This window comes from Limanda limanda, chromosome 3 (assembly GCF_963576545.1).
Source record: "Limanda limanda chromosome 3, fLimLim1.1, whole genome shotgun sequence".
Taxonomy (NCBI): Eukaryota; Metazoa; Chordata; class Actinopteri; order Pleuronectiformes; family Pleuronectidae; genus Limanda; species Limanda limanda.
In genome coordinates, this window is record NC_083638.1 from 24,143,514 (window position 1) to 24,156,078 (window position 12,565).

The 12,565-nt window shown below is 41.1% G+C and overlaps 2 protein-coding genes across 9 annotated transcripts in view; both read right to left on the bottom strand.

Annotated features, from left to right (window-relative positions):
* The window catches only part of sox6 (SRY-box transcription factor 6), a 133,741-nt gene extending 133,361 nt beyond the window's left edge, over nt 1-380 (bottom strand). For all 7 annotated transcript variants that reach the window (XM_061067694.1, XM_061067691.1, XM_061067695.1 and 4 more), the window contains exon 1: nt 90-380. The gene's annotated coding sequence lies outside the window, so the exon portion shown is untranslated. The remainder of the gene's footprint in view (nt 1-89) is intronic.
* A 7,817-nt stretch (nt 381-8,197) lies between these two features.
* The window catches only part of plekha7b (pleckstrin homology domain containing, family A member 7b), a 66,893-nt gene continuing 62,525 nt past the window's right edge, over nt 8,198-12,565 (bottom strand). For both annotated transcript variants that reach the window (XM_061068144.1, XM_061068143.1), the window contains one exon: nt 8,198-8,820. In XM_061068144.1, coding sequence (XP_060924127.1) covers nt 8,798-8,820 — 23 coding nt within the window. In that variant the 3' untranslated portion in view covers nt 8,198-8,797. The remainder of the gene's footprint in view (nt 8,821-12,565) is intronic.

Sequence of the window (12,565 nt, forward strand, 5' to 3'; positions counted from 1 at the left end):
AAAACCACGCAGGAGATGAACGCGTCGCCCCCCCCCCCCCCCCCCCCCCAGCAGCGGTGCTGCGTGTTGACAAAAGTCGTGTTGTTTACCTTGAGGGTCCGGGGCCGTGGCGTGGAGGAACCGTGCGTGCGTCCTGTCCTCTGTCGTGCCCGTGCGCGTGAAGACCGTCTCTGAGTCTCGGGATCTGCGGCACTAACACGCGGCCGTGCGTGAGGAAGAGAGGGATCCCCGGGTCTGCTCTCTCTCTCTCTCTCTCTCTCTCTCTCTCTCTCTCTCTCTCTCTCTGCGAGAAACTTCAGCTGTCCCACTCACTGAGGAAAAACAAGTGGCTGTTGTAGTTCGCCTACCTGTTCTGTCTCTCTCTCTCTCTCTCTCTCTCTGTTTCTCTCTGTCTCTCTCTCTCTCTATTTCTGTCTCCCCCCCTTTTCTCTCTCTCTCTCTCGCTCAGACAAGAGGAGACGGAGCTGATGCTGTCAATCTTTGGCAATCAATGCGCGCAGCCATGTCGCAAGTATTCAAAGCATTTCCCGTCGTGCAACATCAGAAAGTGAGTGGCCAGGGCATTGATCTGAGGAAGGCAAAGAGGCAGGACTACCCCCCCACCCACCCCCCAGCCCCCACTCCTCCTCCTCCTCCTCCCCACCCCTCCTCCTCTCAGACAAGAGATGCGAGAGCGAAAGAGAGAGAGAGAGAGACGGATGTGTGGTGGAGGAAAAGTGGAGTCAGGGAGGATGGTTACTGGCCGCACTTTATTCACTTTAATAAGCTTTACTTAAATGATCATCACTGCACAGGCTACACGCACACACACACACACACACACACACACACACACACACACACACACACACACACACACACACACACACACACGCATTCACTGCCCACCTCAGCGGGACTTCTCTCCTTAGTTCACTTTTTCCCTTTAAGTGACACGTTTCCTTTAGAATAAACCTGATCAGAGAAATGACGCGCTGACCTCTCCGGAGCTAAAGTGAAAGAGTTTTCAGAGTTTTGCAGGAACAGAGAAAAATGTGTGATGTGAGCTGAGGAGACCAACACGGCGAGAGGAGGAGGAGGAGGAGGAGGAAGAGTTCAGGGACCGGTTTAGACTTCTGTCATATTTGCATAAAAATCAATCGGCAACTAAAAATACCTCCACCGTGAAGCTCCTTGGTCTTTCATTAATACGAAGTGAAACCTGATGATATCACTGCAGGTTTTGATTCACTCGCACATCTCCGGATCTCCATTCAGATATTTGCAAATTTCTTGTCACATTATCCACCGCAGCTTTTCTGGATATTAAAGATAATTATTTGTAAACGTCATCCCGTCCAAAATATATATTCATCTCGTCATGTCGAGCGTTTTATAATTGTCCTATTGTTTTAACACTGCGTTGTTGTTCTTAATTTTATCATGAGATAATTAAATTACAACATTTAAAGAACAGGCTAAAAATAAAAGACTTACCGCAGAGACGTTATTAATTCGGATAATCACACGATCTAAATTAAGAGACAGATTTAACAAATAAAACGATTAATGTGTAATTGTTTTATTGTTGGTAATGACTTCAGATAAATTTAAAACCGAATTTCACAGATTCAATGGCTACATGTATTTTGTATGCATACAATTATTTTGAAGTTACTGAAGCTGTAACTAAAATAATCAATATTATGCATCAGTTTGTTAATGTATGTTATTCAGTTAATATTATGTTAGAACAGTAAATGAATCCTATGTTATTTAAAAAAAAATAAAAAGCTAAAGAAGCCAGGAGCCACAGATCCAAACAGAAGCTTTCTTTCTTTTTCTTTTTACAATTAAAAACACTTCTCTTTTTTGACATGATCCAGATGTTTGAAATGATCAGCTGAGCTCAGAGGAGGCCACACACACACGCACACACAAACACACACACACGCACGGAAATAGCAATTGTAAGAACCGTACACAGATCAAAGAAGAAGTAAAAAAAAGAAAAAATAAGCCGAAGGAAAAGTTGTAATCTAAAAATCAATCGCAGCATTTGGGTGACAGGGACATAAACCTAATAAATGAACACGTCCCACAGCACTGATTCTCCACCAGTCACTTATTCTACATGATTCTACATGATTCTACATGTCACAAGTGTCACAGCAGCAGATTTACATGCATCACACAATAGAAATAAGAAAGTTACTCACACAGAGAGAGCTTCAGACAGCACCACGAAATTCTGATTGTTAACTGCAGAGTCACATAGAGCTGAAAGAGGGAGGAGAGGCACCGAGAGAGAGGGAGAAAGTGAGTGACAGAGAGAGAGGAGGAGAGAGAGAGACAGAGAGAGAGAGAGGAGGAGAGAGAGAGAGAGAGACTCATCCACTACATCACCCCATCAGACTCCAGGAGCATCGCAATGTTCCAATATAGACGCAGCAACAACTTATTATTTCCTCTAAGTTTAAAGTCTCCTTGATTCCTCTTGTTCACGAAGCTGCAACGTCTGCAGTGTGTGTGTGTGTGTGTGTGTGTGTTTGTGAAATAAATATTAAAGAAAGAAATAACTTACCTTGAGAATAAAAAACTGTCTATCTTTACTTCTGAACTTGAGCTCCTCCTGACATTGAACGATCTGAAACGATAAGAATCTAATTCTCGCCTCCTCTTGTACTAATGTAATTGTAAGTAATTATAAATGCTCCCTCACGAGTCTCACTCTGTATTTATCCAGATCCTCGCATGATGCTTCACATGTGATGGCTGCTGCGAGTCTGAAGCTGCGGACTCTCCTCTCGCCACCCGCACTGAAACCTGAGTTTGACGTGTCTCATGCGCCACCTTTTGGACACTGCGGGAAATGCACATGCCTGTGTATCCTGTGTCCCGCAGCATCAGATGAGACAAACCAGAAGATGGGAACCACAGACTCCTGCTGTTTTTAAGGTGAATTTTAAATTTTGCTTTAAATTATTCTAACATGTATTCCGTAATATTGGACTCTAATAACGACTCATAGTAAAATGAGTCATTATCCATTCAACCAGGCGAGCTTGCTGTGTTTTTTAGACCACATTTCAAAATGACAAGCTGATCTCCATCAGAAGTAAAATAAATGATTTATGACTCATTATGTTTACTTTGCTTTAACCTGTGACAGACGATCCCTGGTGGGTTCATCCCAGCAGGGGTCCACCACATTTATAAAAACTAGAATTTAGGCTTCGCTTCTTCTTCTTCTTCTTCTTCTTCTTTTTTAAACAGAGGTGATGGCTTCTTCTCTCCGGCTCGGCTGGCAGAGCTGGCAGCCCGCATGAGGAGCGAAAGAAAAGACAGTCCAACTTGTTGGGGGGGATAAGGCAGACACATTTGCATACCCTGTGAGTCTTTGATGCATCTCGGAAAAATTCAAGTCTAGCCCATAAATATTTGAAAAGGAGAGTGCATGAAAATCAACATTTTTGTTACATTAAATTAACATGTGTTCTTCTCCTGTTCTGCATGGTTAATTAGAGAACACCATTCAGTCAGTCAGTCGGTGAGGTGTGTGTGTGTGTGTGTGTGTGTGTGGGGGGGGGGGGGTCTTTGATTACAGTGCACGCGGAGCAGGTTTCAAAGGTGTGCAGCTGATTCATGCTCAGGACCATGGTGATTAGTATTCACAATGAGGATTCATAATTACCTGCATTATGAAAGAGGAAGAAGGAAGGATAACGTGTGGTGTGAGTTCACCTCCTCCATTCACCAGTCACAGTTTGTCCTAACCCTCTATTTAGCTTTTAGTAGCAACATGTAAACAATTAATACATATTTATCACTCACTATGAGACAGTTATTAACAGGTAGGAGTGTTTATTAATGGCTTTGTTAACATCAACTATAAACAGTTCATATAAGTTTTGAATTTCAGAATAACACAATAATAGTCATGTAAATAATCATGTGTCCAGAGCTTTAAAAAACATTGATATTGTATTTATATCTGTTATGAGGGTATTTTTAAGTGTTTATTCATGGCTCTGCCAGCGTCTGCTATGAACAGATTATGAATATCCAATGTCACAGAATAACAGTTCTCTTTGTATGAATAGTCTTGTGCTCAGTGTTTTCAGATATATGTTTATAGAGTTGTAAACCCGTCGAACACACACACGGTAAATACGAGCTCTGAACACAAAGTAAAATTGTTATGAGCCAGTGTTTAAAAATTAAAACATTTTGCCACCTCCAACATTTATCTCAATACAAGCTGGAGGATTGGAGACGTTACATCTGTATTTAGAACGTGTTGTTTCTGAGAACATGTTGCTCTGTCAAAAGCTCATGAAAAAGCATGGTAATGACTTCATTGTGATTTGCTTTATACGGAGTGTAAAAATGTAACGTACAGTAAGAGGAGAGAAATGACGCAACCCGACACACACTCTGCCGTCGAGTGAGTGAGACGTGGTCCAGTTGTAAAAAGACCAACTTCCACAACAACAAAAAGAAAACAACAACACAACTTAGTCATTACCCGATGCCAAGTTACACAATTAATTCAAACACTATCTGCATACATGCAAATCCTCTCTCTCCCTCCATTGGACTTGCAAAGTGGGACGCTCTGTTCTCATTAGTTGACCCAAATCTCTTACTTGTAACTCTGGATTTCATCAAAGTTTAGTTAGGATCTAATATTTCCTTTCAAGTTAACAGAGAACCACTGATTAATCATGTTGAAATAAGGAGTGCAACATGCCATTTCTAATTATATAGCTATCAGGGACACCACCACACGGACCGTGCCAACAATACTACAAATATACCAGATACCAGTCTGTACTCGAGTCGTGGATACACGTTGACCAGTACTAGACTTTATGTGACCTATGTTGTCAGCACATTATATCTGAGGCTCAATCAGTGAACGTATGAGACGAGTGAATTCTCCTTCTGCAACTGTTGTCGTTTGTGTTTCACCAAAACGTTTTCAAATGGAGGCTTTGAGATGAAAAGGTTCTTATATTTATTGGATTTATTGGATATCGGATATTCATGTAGCTTTAGGACTGGACCATACGGCTGAAATCAGATTGCGATGAAAATGTTCTTATCAGTCGATATCAATATGATCATTGTGATAAACGTCACATTATTGTTTCTTTTAAGTTTAAAGACTGATTTTCACTCCTGAGTAAAGGTTGTGGTTTAAAGTCTACTTTACTGGGCATTGAAAATGACTTTATTTTACAAATCTGCGGTGGAACAACTAGATGTTACAGCTCTTCACTGTGCTTATACAAAGCATTTTATTGATATATATATATATTGGACTTTTATTAAATGGCTGTTGATTAAATTTATATTGGGAGGATTATTGTTTTATTGCACAGCTCTATGTGGCTTTGCTGACTGTATGTAAATTTCCCTTAGCTCAGTGTGTGTGTATGTGTGTGTGTGTGTGTGTGTGTGTGCGTGTGTGTATGTGTGTGTGTGTGTGGAACAGCTAGATTAAAGAGGAGGCCCAGAGGCATTTGCTTCATTTACAAAGCAATTGCTTTTATGTACAAAAAGCCCAATTCACTGTAGGTATTGTAAAAGCCGAGCGTTTAAGGAACATGAGATGAATTCATTGTTTAATGTAACACAGCACATTCTCAAAACGCACTTAATCATTTATGTCGGAGGGATTGTGTTCTCTTTCTGTTATATTACGCCAGTAAACGCATTATTCAATATTTATTATTTCAACACTTGCTCCCAAATGATGCCGCGGCTTTATTACATAAACACTGTGGCTCTGGAATCAAAGATTTCCACAGAAGCTATTGTTTTAATTTCTGCAAATAGAGCCACTGTGGTGCAGCGTGACTTTAATCCAGCTTTCCCTCTATTCTTTTTATAGCGCGCACACACGTTGGGAAAAATATTCAGTGATTCTTAACTCTTCAATTATTCAGCAAATCTCCATTCTATTTCTTACATATTAAAAAATGTACCGTATGTGGAGCTGGAGAATGATAAAACAGCATAAAATACTCTTTTGAAATCAAAGCACCTATTGCATCGGCTTCCTTGCTTTTGTATTTGTACAATTGCACTACAATCCGGATCCCCACTGTGTTTCCCACTGTAGTCTAATCCTCAGACACTGTCGGCGAGTAACAATCATCTTTATGTGATGGAGATATAGGTATCACTGGGAATCGCTGTAGGATTTCTCCCTTCTCTGCGGCTGTCGGGGGAAAAGAGTGAATATGTTACAAATGCAGGGTGCAGTGTAGTGAACAATATAGACCTGAGAACAAGGTCGGACTCCTCAGCAGGGTCTCAATAGGTTTCCTCCTTTCAACCGCAGACCTGCCAGAAAGAAAAAAAAAGAGAAGCAACACAAGTCAAAGCCTCAGCCTGATCTGTGTCTCTGCAGCTCACTGTAAACACCAGAGCTTTATTCAGCGTGAGCTCTTTTATTTACTGCTGCTTGTTTATTAGCTTTTATGTACGTGTAGAAAACCCCACTCTGACTAAGACTCCTGTCAGGAGACTGAGCCGCATGTGTTTAAGTCTCTCCCCATGTGAAGAAGCATTTCTGAAGCCAGTAAGTATTTAGTAAAGGATTAATGCGGGAGGCCGTGATTGCGTTTAACAGAACAGGACCCAATTATCATAATAGGCCCTCTTTCATTCTCTTTGAAGTCCAGAGCATAGAATAACAAATGTATATGAACCAGCAGCCAGACGTCAATACATGGAGATGCCACAATTCTCGGCGGAGGGTCTCGGGTGAATTTTTCTGCAGGAGGAGGGAAAAACATCCCATTTTTACTGCGGAATAAGCAGAACGGAGGATGCGATGGGTCTTCTAGCCACCAGGGCCGGCTGGTGCTGTGGGCCACCGATCCTGGAGGAGAGATGGAGGCAGGGAGGCTGTGGCTGCTGTGGGAGGTGCATCCTCCCTCTCTCTCTCTCTCTCTCTCTCTCTCTCTCTCTCTCTCTCTCTCTCTCTCTCTCTCTCTCAGGTGTTTTCAAAGCACGGCCGCGGTGCAGAAGAGTGAAAGTAATTACTCTCCAATCAGAGATAAAGATGTCACTTGGGAGGGAACTACACAACAGCTCGCTGAGAGAGAGACAAACCAAGGCGAGGGTTCTGCATCCATTAACATCCTGCTTATGCATATGTACTGCAGTGATTTATGATAAATGTAATAAATATTCGTATTGAAAACTGCAAGATTTGGGCATAAAGGCAATGTCTCACTTTTTTATTTAAAACTTATTCTCACTATTCCTTTCTTTTTGAATCGCATGTTCTTAGAAATTTCTTTTTACAATTGCAAAGGAGGTAGGGTTCATCATTTAAAGATATGAATTCTGTACTTCAGAATCCAGAGTTATTAGTATCCACCTTCTTGGGTGAAAATACACGGAATTAAAAATGCTCTTTTGAGATGGAGAAAGCTTTGAACTTAAGAAACACTTCAAGAAGCCGCTCAGTTTTTTTTTTGTATTGAAACTTCACCTCCTGTGAGCCCGCCATAGTTTGGTTCCTTTTTCAAATAATAGAAGGAAGTTTAATAGGTCATGGCAATCAATGTGGAGGTTCAAAGAGAATCCTGGAGCTGTGATGAGTGCACATTTTGTATGTTTCCTTTGTACATGATTGGAATAAAGATTCGTTCAATAAATGCATCGGCGAAATATGATGAAGAACAAAGGCTCTTTTGGGTTAAATGTTAATGATTAAATCGATTTTAGGGTTAATTTTCTTAATCAGATTGAAGAATAACAAAACCATGTGGATTTAAATGTCTAGAAGTGGACAGCAGGAAAAGAACAACACCAATCTGTGGAAGGCAACCCTGTCCTGCTCCTGCAAACACACTTTACTTGTTGCTGTTGAACTCGATGACTCCCACCTAAACCATTTAGACCCTTATAATTTGTTGGAAATTCTTCCTTCTTTTAAAACTGTTTTTAAATCGGCTCAGTTTGGCATCAAAGGCTAAGTAAACATTTAGCTTCGTTCCTCTCACAGTTACCGAACTTCATATCTTTGGTTGATTAAATACACTCGTCTGACAGCGTGGTGCTCAACTCATTCATGTAGAAATATGAGAAATATCAGGAAATAAACACATTTGTATATGATGAACCAGATGCTGTGTTAATATCTTTAATATTCACATTTTTATAAATTTCCATTGTGCAACCTCCCCACCCCCCCCAGTCACACAGAAAATATGTTTAGGGTTATTTTTGTCCTGATGTAAGCAAAAATAAAATTCATTTTGGCAAGCTACAAGGAGACTGGCAGTGCTACCGATACATACACATGATATCTCAAGGGGTTTGGTGTAAGAAAATTATCTGAGTCTTGATAAAAATAGTGACTGTCATGACACATTTACTTTCAGCTTGTTCGTAACATTTTGTACCAGAAAAAAACAAGAAAGAAACTGGTAAATGTTCCCAGTTGAGATCCCACTGCAAGTACAAGCCAGTCAGTCATACCTTGAAAACGCTATACAGTGTACAATTCAAAGTGCAATAACATGTAGAAAATATTTCTTTTTTATTATTATGAGATTAACATTTGTTAGACACTCATAGTTAATAAGCACAGCAGCTCCCACAGTTTTCCTAAGGAAGTTTTTTCCTAGTGCTTCGGAGAGTCGACGCTGTTTGAGCCTCGGAGAGAAATGTTTTGTCTTGTAAATCTTTACTACGGTTCCTCTGCTGCTTTATGGAGACGTGAAAATGTCCAAAACCAAACTAGATCCTCTTTTCCTGCAGAATCCAGTGGCTGTCGATGTGGACGAGCACCTCAGTGTCCAGAGATGGCTTGAGCTGAGAAGAGAGGAGGGAGAAACACAGAGTGAGGACACAAACATTCTGAAGTCAGAGAAGAAGACGTCACAACACAAAGTTTTTATGTTCGTCACAGAAATAAAAGGCCAGACTCTTTCTGTCCTGATATCGATCAGAAGTACATTTTTGCTTTTAATCCTTAAACTAACCAAATTGTATTTTTTCCTAGATGTAAATATGTATTAGTCTGGTGAGCCTGTCCCCTAAACGTACACCTACATTTAGTAATGTACTAACTTTACTGAATTTACTAAAAGTCACATCAGGGGACAATCGTTAATGATATTATCAGGAGGTTGAAGGCAGAAATAGCTGCCACACAAATATGAAACCTGTATGATCAGTAAACATGTGAATAACTACACTCACAAAAATTGCAAATTCTCAGTAACTGTAAAACAAGGTTGCAGGACCAGTGGTTGGTGAACAGTTCAGTGATCTCTGCTCTGGTTCTAGTATTTTTATACCGACACAGAATCTGACGATATGATCCTGAATATCTGATCGCAGAACTCACAAAAACTGACCACAAAAACCAAGGACACATCACATCCCCACTAACAGCCGACCTGAACGTGAGGTGAGACGACTCAGGAGAAACAGTTTGGGGAAAAGAAGAATCACACAACAAAAACAACAACAATAATAAGCGGAAAAACATGCAGCCACACAAGTTTTTAAGGAATAAAGCCTTCTTATACAGTTCATGATCACATCATGCCACACTGACACCGGGTCATTTCATGCTTTGACCTCTTGTGACATGCATTATACATAAAGGTCAAAGGTGAAATGCAGCTGGATGGACACTTTCCTACTGTGTGTGTTCATGTAATTATTCTACATATGTGTGGACATGTTATTCTTTAATCTCCTCCAGCTTTTCATTTCAGACTTATTTGTCCACGTGGATCCTTTTGCCTCCTAAGTGAACCACCACCAATTCAGAAATCAAATGGAGTAATCAGGTGGTTGTCAGGTCTGTCTGATGGAGGTGAGTCTATTTTTAATACGGTGTAAAATGACACTTCCTCCTGCGTTCACAGTGACGCTGATTTCCAGTGTGTGTGTTTCCTCCGGCTTCTCACTGCCAGGCTACAGATGGGGAGCTAATTGGTGCGGAGGAATGCAGCTGTGCTGACTGGTGAACTGTCAAGGCGCTAAATCCGAAGGTGTCTCTTTTGTTAATTACACACAATGCTACAAACAGTCCCGCTCCGCGCTGCCTTTTCTTTCCTCAATCAGCCATAAATATTTTGGCAGTGGTACAAAAAGAGGCAAAAAACAAAACAATTTACACACAGTTATCACAGTGGGACGAGCAGACTGCCTGCAGATGTTTGTTTTGATTGTAATGGGAGAGCGGAGGCAGGGCTTCCCCCCCCACGATCCAGACGAGACGTGTTTCCCACGATCACAACAGAGCAGCGCGAGGTGCTAGGGCCCGTCGCAGCCCCCCCCCATGATAGAGAGAATCAGTGCGGCGGCCCCTGGGAACATGAGCACCGGGAAACATGCAACTCAGGCCTTACTTCGTTTCTCAGGTTAGACAAAAGTGTAGTGAATTCCGTTGCTTAGAGGAGACGACGGAGCCAGAGACGAAGTAGCCAGGGACAGGGGCGAAGGAGCCAGAGACACGGGGGGGAGAGGAGGAGGTGGAGGCGGACGAGGAAGAGGGAGAGGGGGCGGGGGAGGAGGAGCGGGGAGGTTAGCCTGTGGAGGAACTATGAGCAGGAAGAGGAGAAAGGAGAGGAAAAGACAGAGGGAGAGAAACGACATGTGATGTTAATCCTGTGACAGGTTGAAGGTTGAAAAATGGTTGAGAGCAAAACAATTAAAGGAAAGAAATCTGTGACAGTGATGACGCTCTGTCAACTACTGCTGACTCTGCAGGAACCAAACCTAATGTCATTTTTATTTTTTTATACTTTTTTCAATATTGTTCAATAGAATCGTTTTTTCAGTCGAAATAACCCAATGAGAATATCTGGGTTTGATAATTGTTAGAATCAATAATCAGAAAAAAACACAAATTATTCTCTGCTACTGTGTTTCATTTTTATATCATTGTACCCTTAAATATCTTTTGTACTTTTTAGGGCTGATATTTGAACAAAAGGAAAATGTTAAATCTAAAGATGCCACCTTTTGTGTTTGAAAATATATTTGTCATTGAAATCTTAGAAAATAAGGATTCTCAGAGCCCAAGATGGTGTTTTCAAATATCGTGCTTTGTCAGACTCGTCCAGAAGAATCCAAAAATATAAAAATATGAAGTTACCCATCACACATGACAAAGAAAAATAATTTTATCCTTTCATGTGAAAAGGTTCAATCAGAGTGAAAGATTTGACATTTTGCTCAACTTGACAAAAGCAGCTGCTGGTGGATGTTGTGTGTGTGAAGGAGCCCCACCCTGACTCATGAAGGGAGATACAGATGGTTTCTTCAACAGCATCTTCACACACGTTTGCAGAATTACATGTACTGCATGTGCGTTTGCTTTGACCAGCTTTCAAGTGTTTCGTAGTATAAATAGTTCAATGCAGATTTTATAAAATGTTGACGAATTCAGGTGAACGTGAAACACTGAGAGATATCGATTAGACAAAAGTCATTAGGTTGGAAAATATTTTAACATCAACACCAGCGTTAAGCGTTTGAAGCTTATTGTGATCTGTGCAGTTTCATTTTTCATCATCTGAACATTTCACCAGAATAAAAAAAAAAGGAGGAACTACACAATGTACTTTGTAAGTCATTAATATTTTGTAGATATTTTTTGTTGAGATTCTTTTCAACATTTCTGACAACTAATTACAAATGTAACTGATCAGCATACCACCTATTTTAATATATAAAGGCCAACTGTATTTAATTGTAGTGCTGAATATTCCTGCTTTCATGCTGGATGTATAATACAGACTCTTCTTGATTTGAAAGTGCACCCCCCCACCACCTCCACCTCCACCTCCACCACCACACCTGCCTTTAACACCAAAGGGAGAGAAAGTCATTGATTCAGTCTCCACTGACAAGATGCCACCAGTTATATTCTCTGACATTTCTCTATGCTGGAAATAATGTTATAATTGTTGACTTTGCCTCACTGTGCATATTAAGCTTCCACACATGCTGACAGCTTGAGTGTTACTGTGTGTGACAGATATACTGTGTGGGGTTGTGTGTGTGTGTGTGTGTGTGTGCGTGCCTGTGTGTGTGTGTGTGTGTGCGTGCCTGGCAGACTGACAATCTGCTGCAGCTCCAGTGAAAATGAACTTGCCTGCCTGCTGTAGAGTATGAAAGAGATGAAAAGTGAGTGCAGTGTCTTTTATGCGGGTTCAGAGCTGTGTTCAAAGCAGCAGCGCTGGTGTGCAGAAGGAGAGTTTGACTGGGTCATTGATCAGCTCACAAAATGGCCTCATCAAGCGATTCCTCCCCCGTCTGAAAGATTCTACACGGATCGCAATTATAAGCTATCTGAGCCGCTAACAAGGAATAATGTTCGGTTATTAAGAAATGAACGGCCTTTCTGCCCGGCTCTGCACCTTACGCCCTTCTCATCTCCACTTCATCAATCCAGCCTTCTTGAAAGGCTGCGTCCCTGTCTCTCTATCCCTGCTGCTTCTTCCGCCAAAAGATGTTAATTTGTTACTGGGAGAAAATTCACTAAAACTCTCCGTTTATAAAGCAAAGAAACCATGAAAAGAAATGAATGACCAAC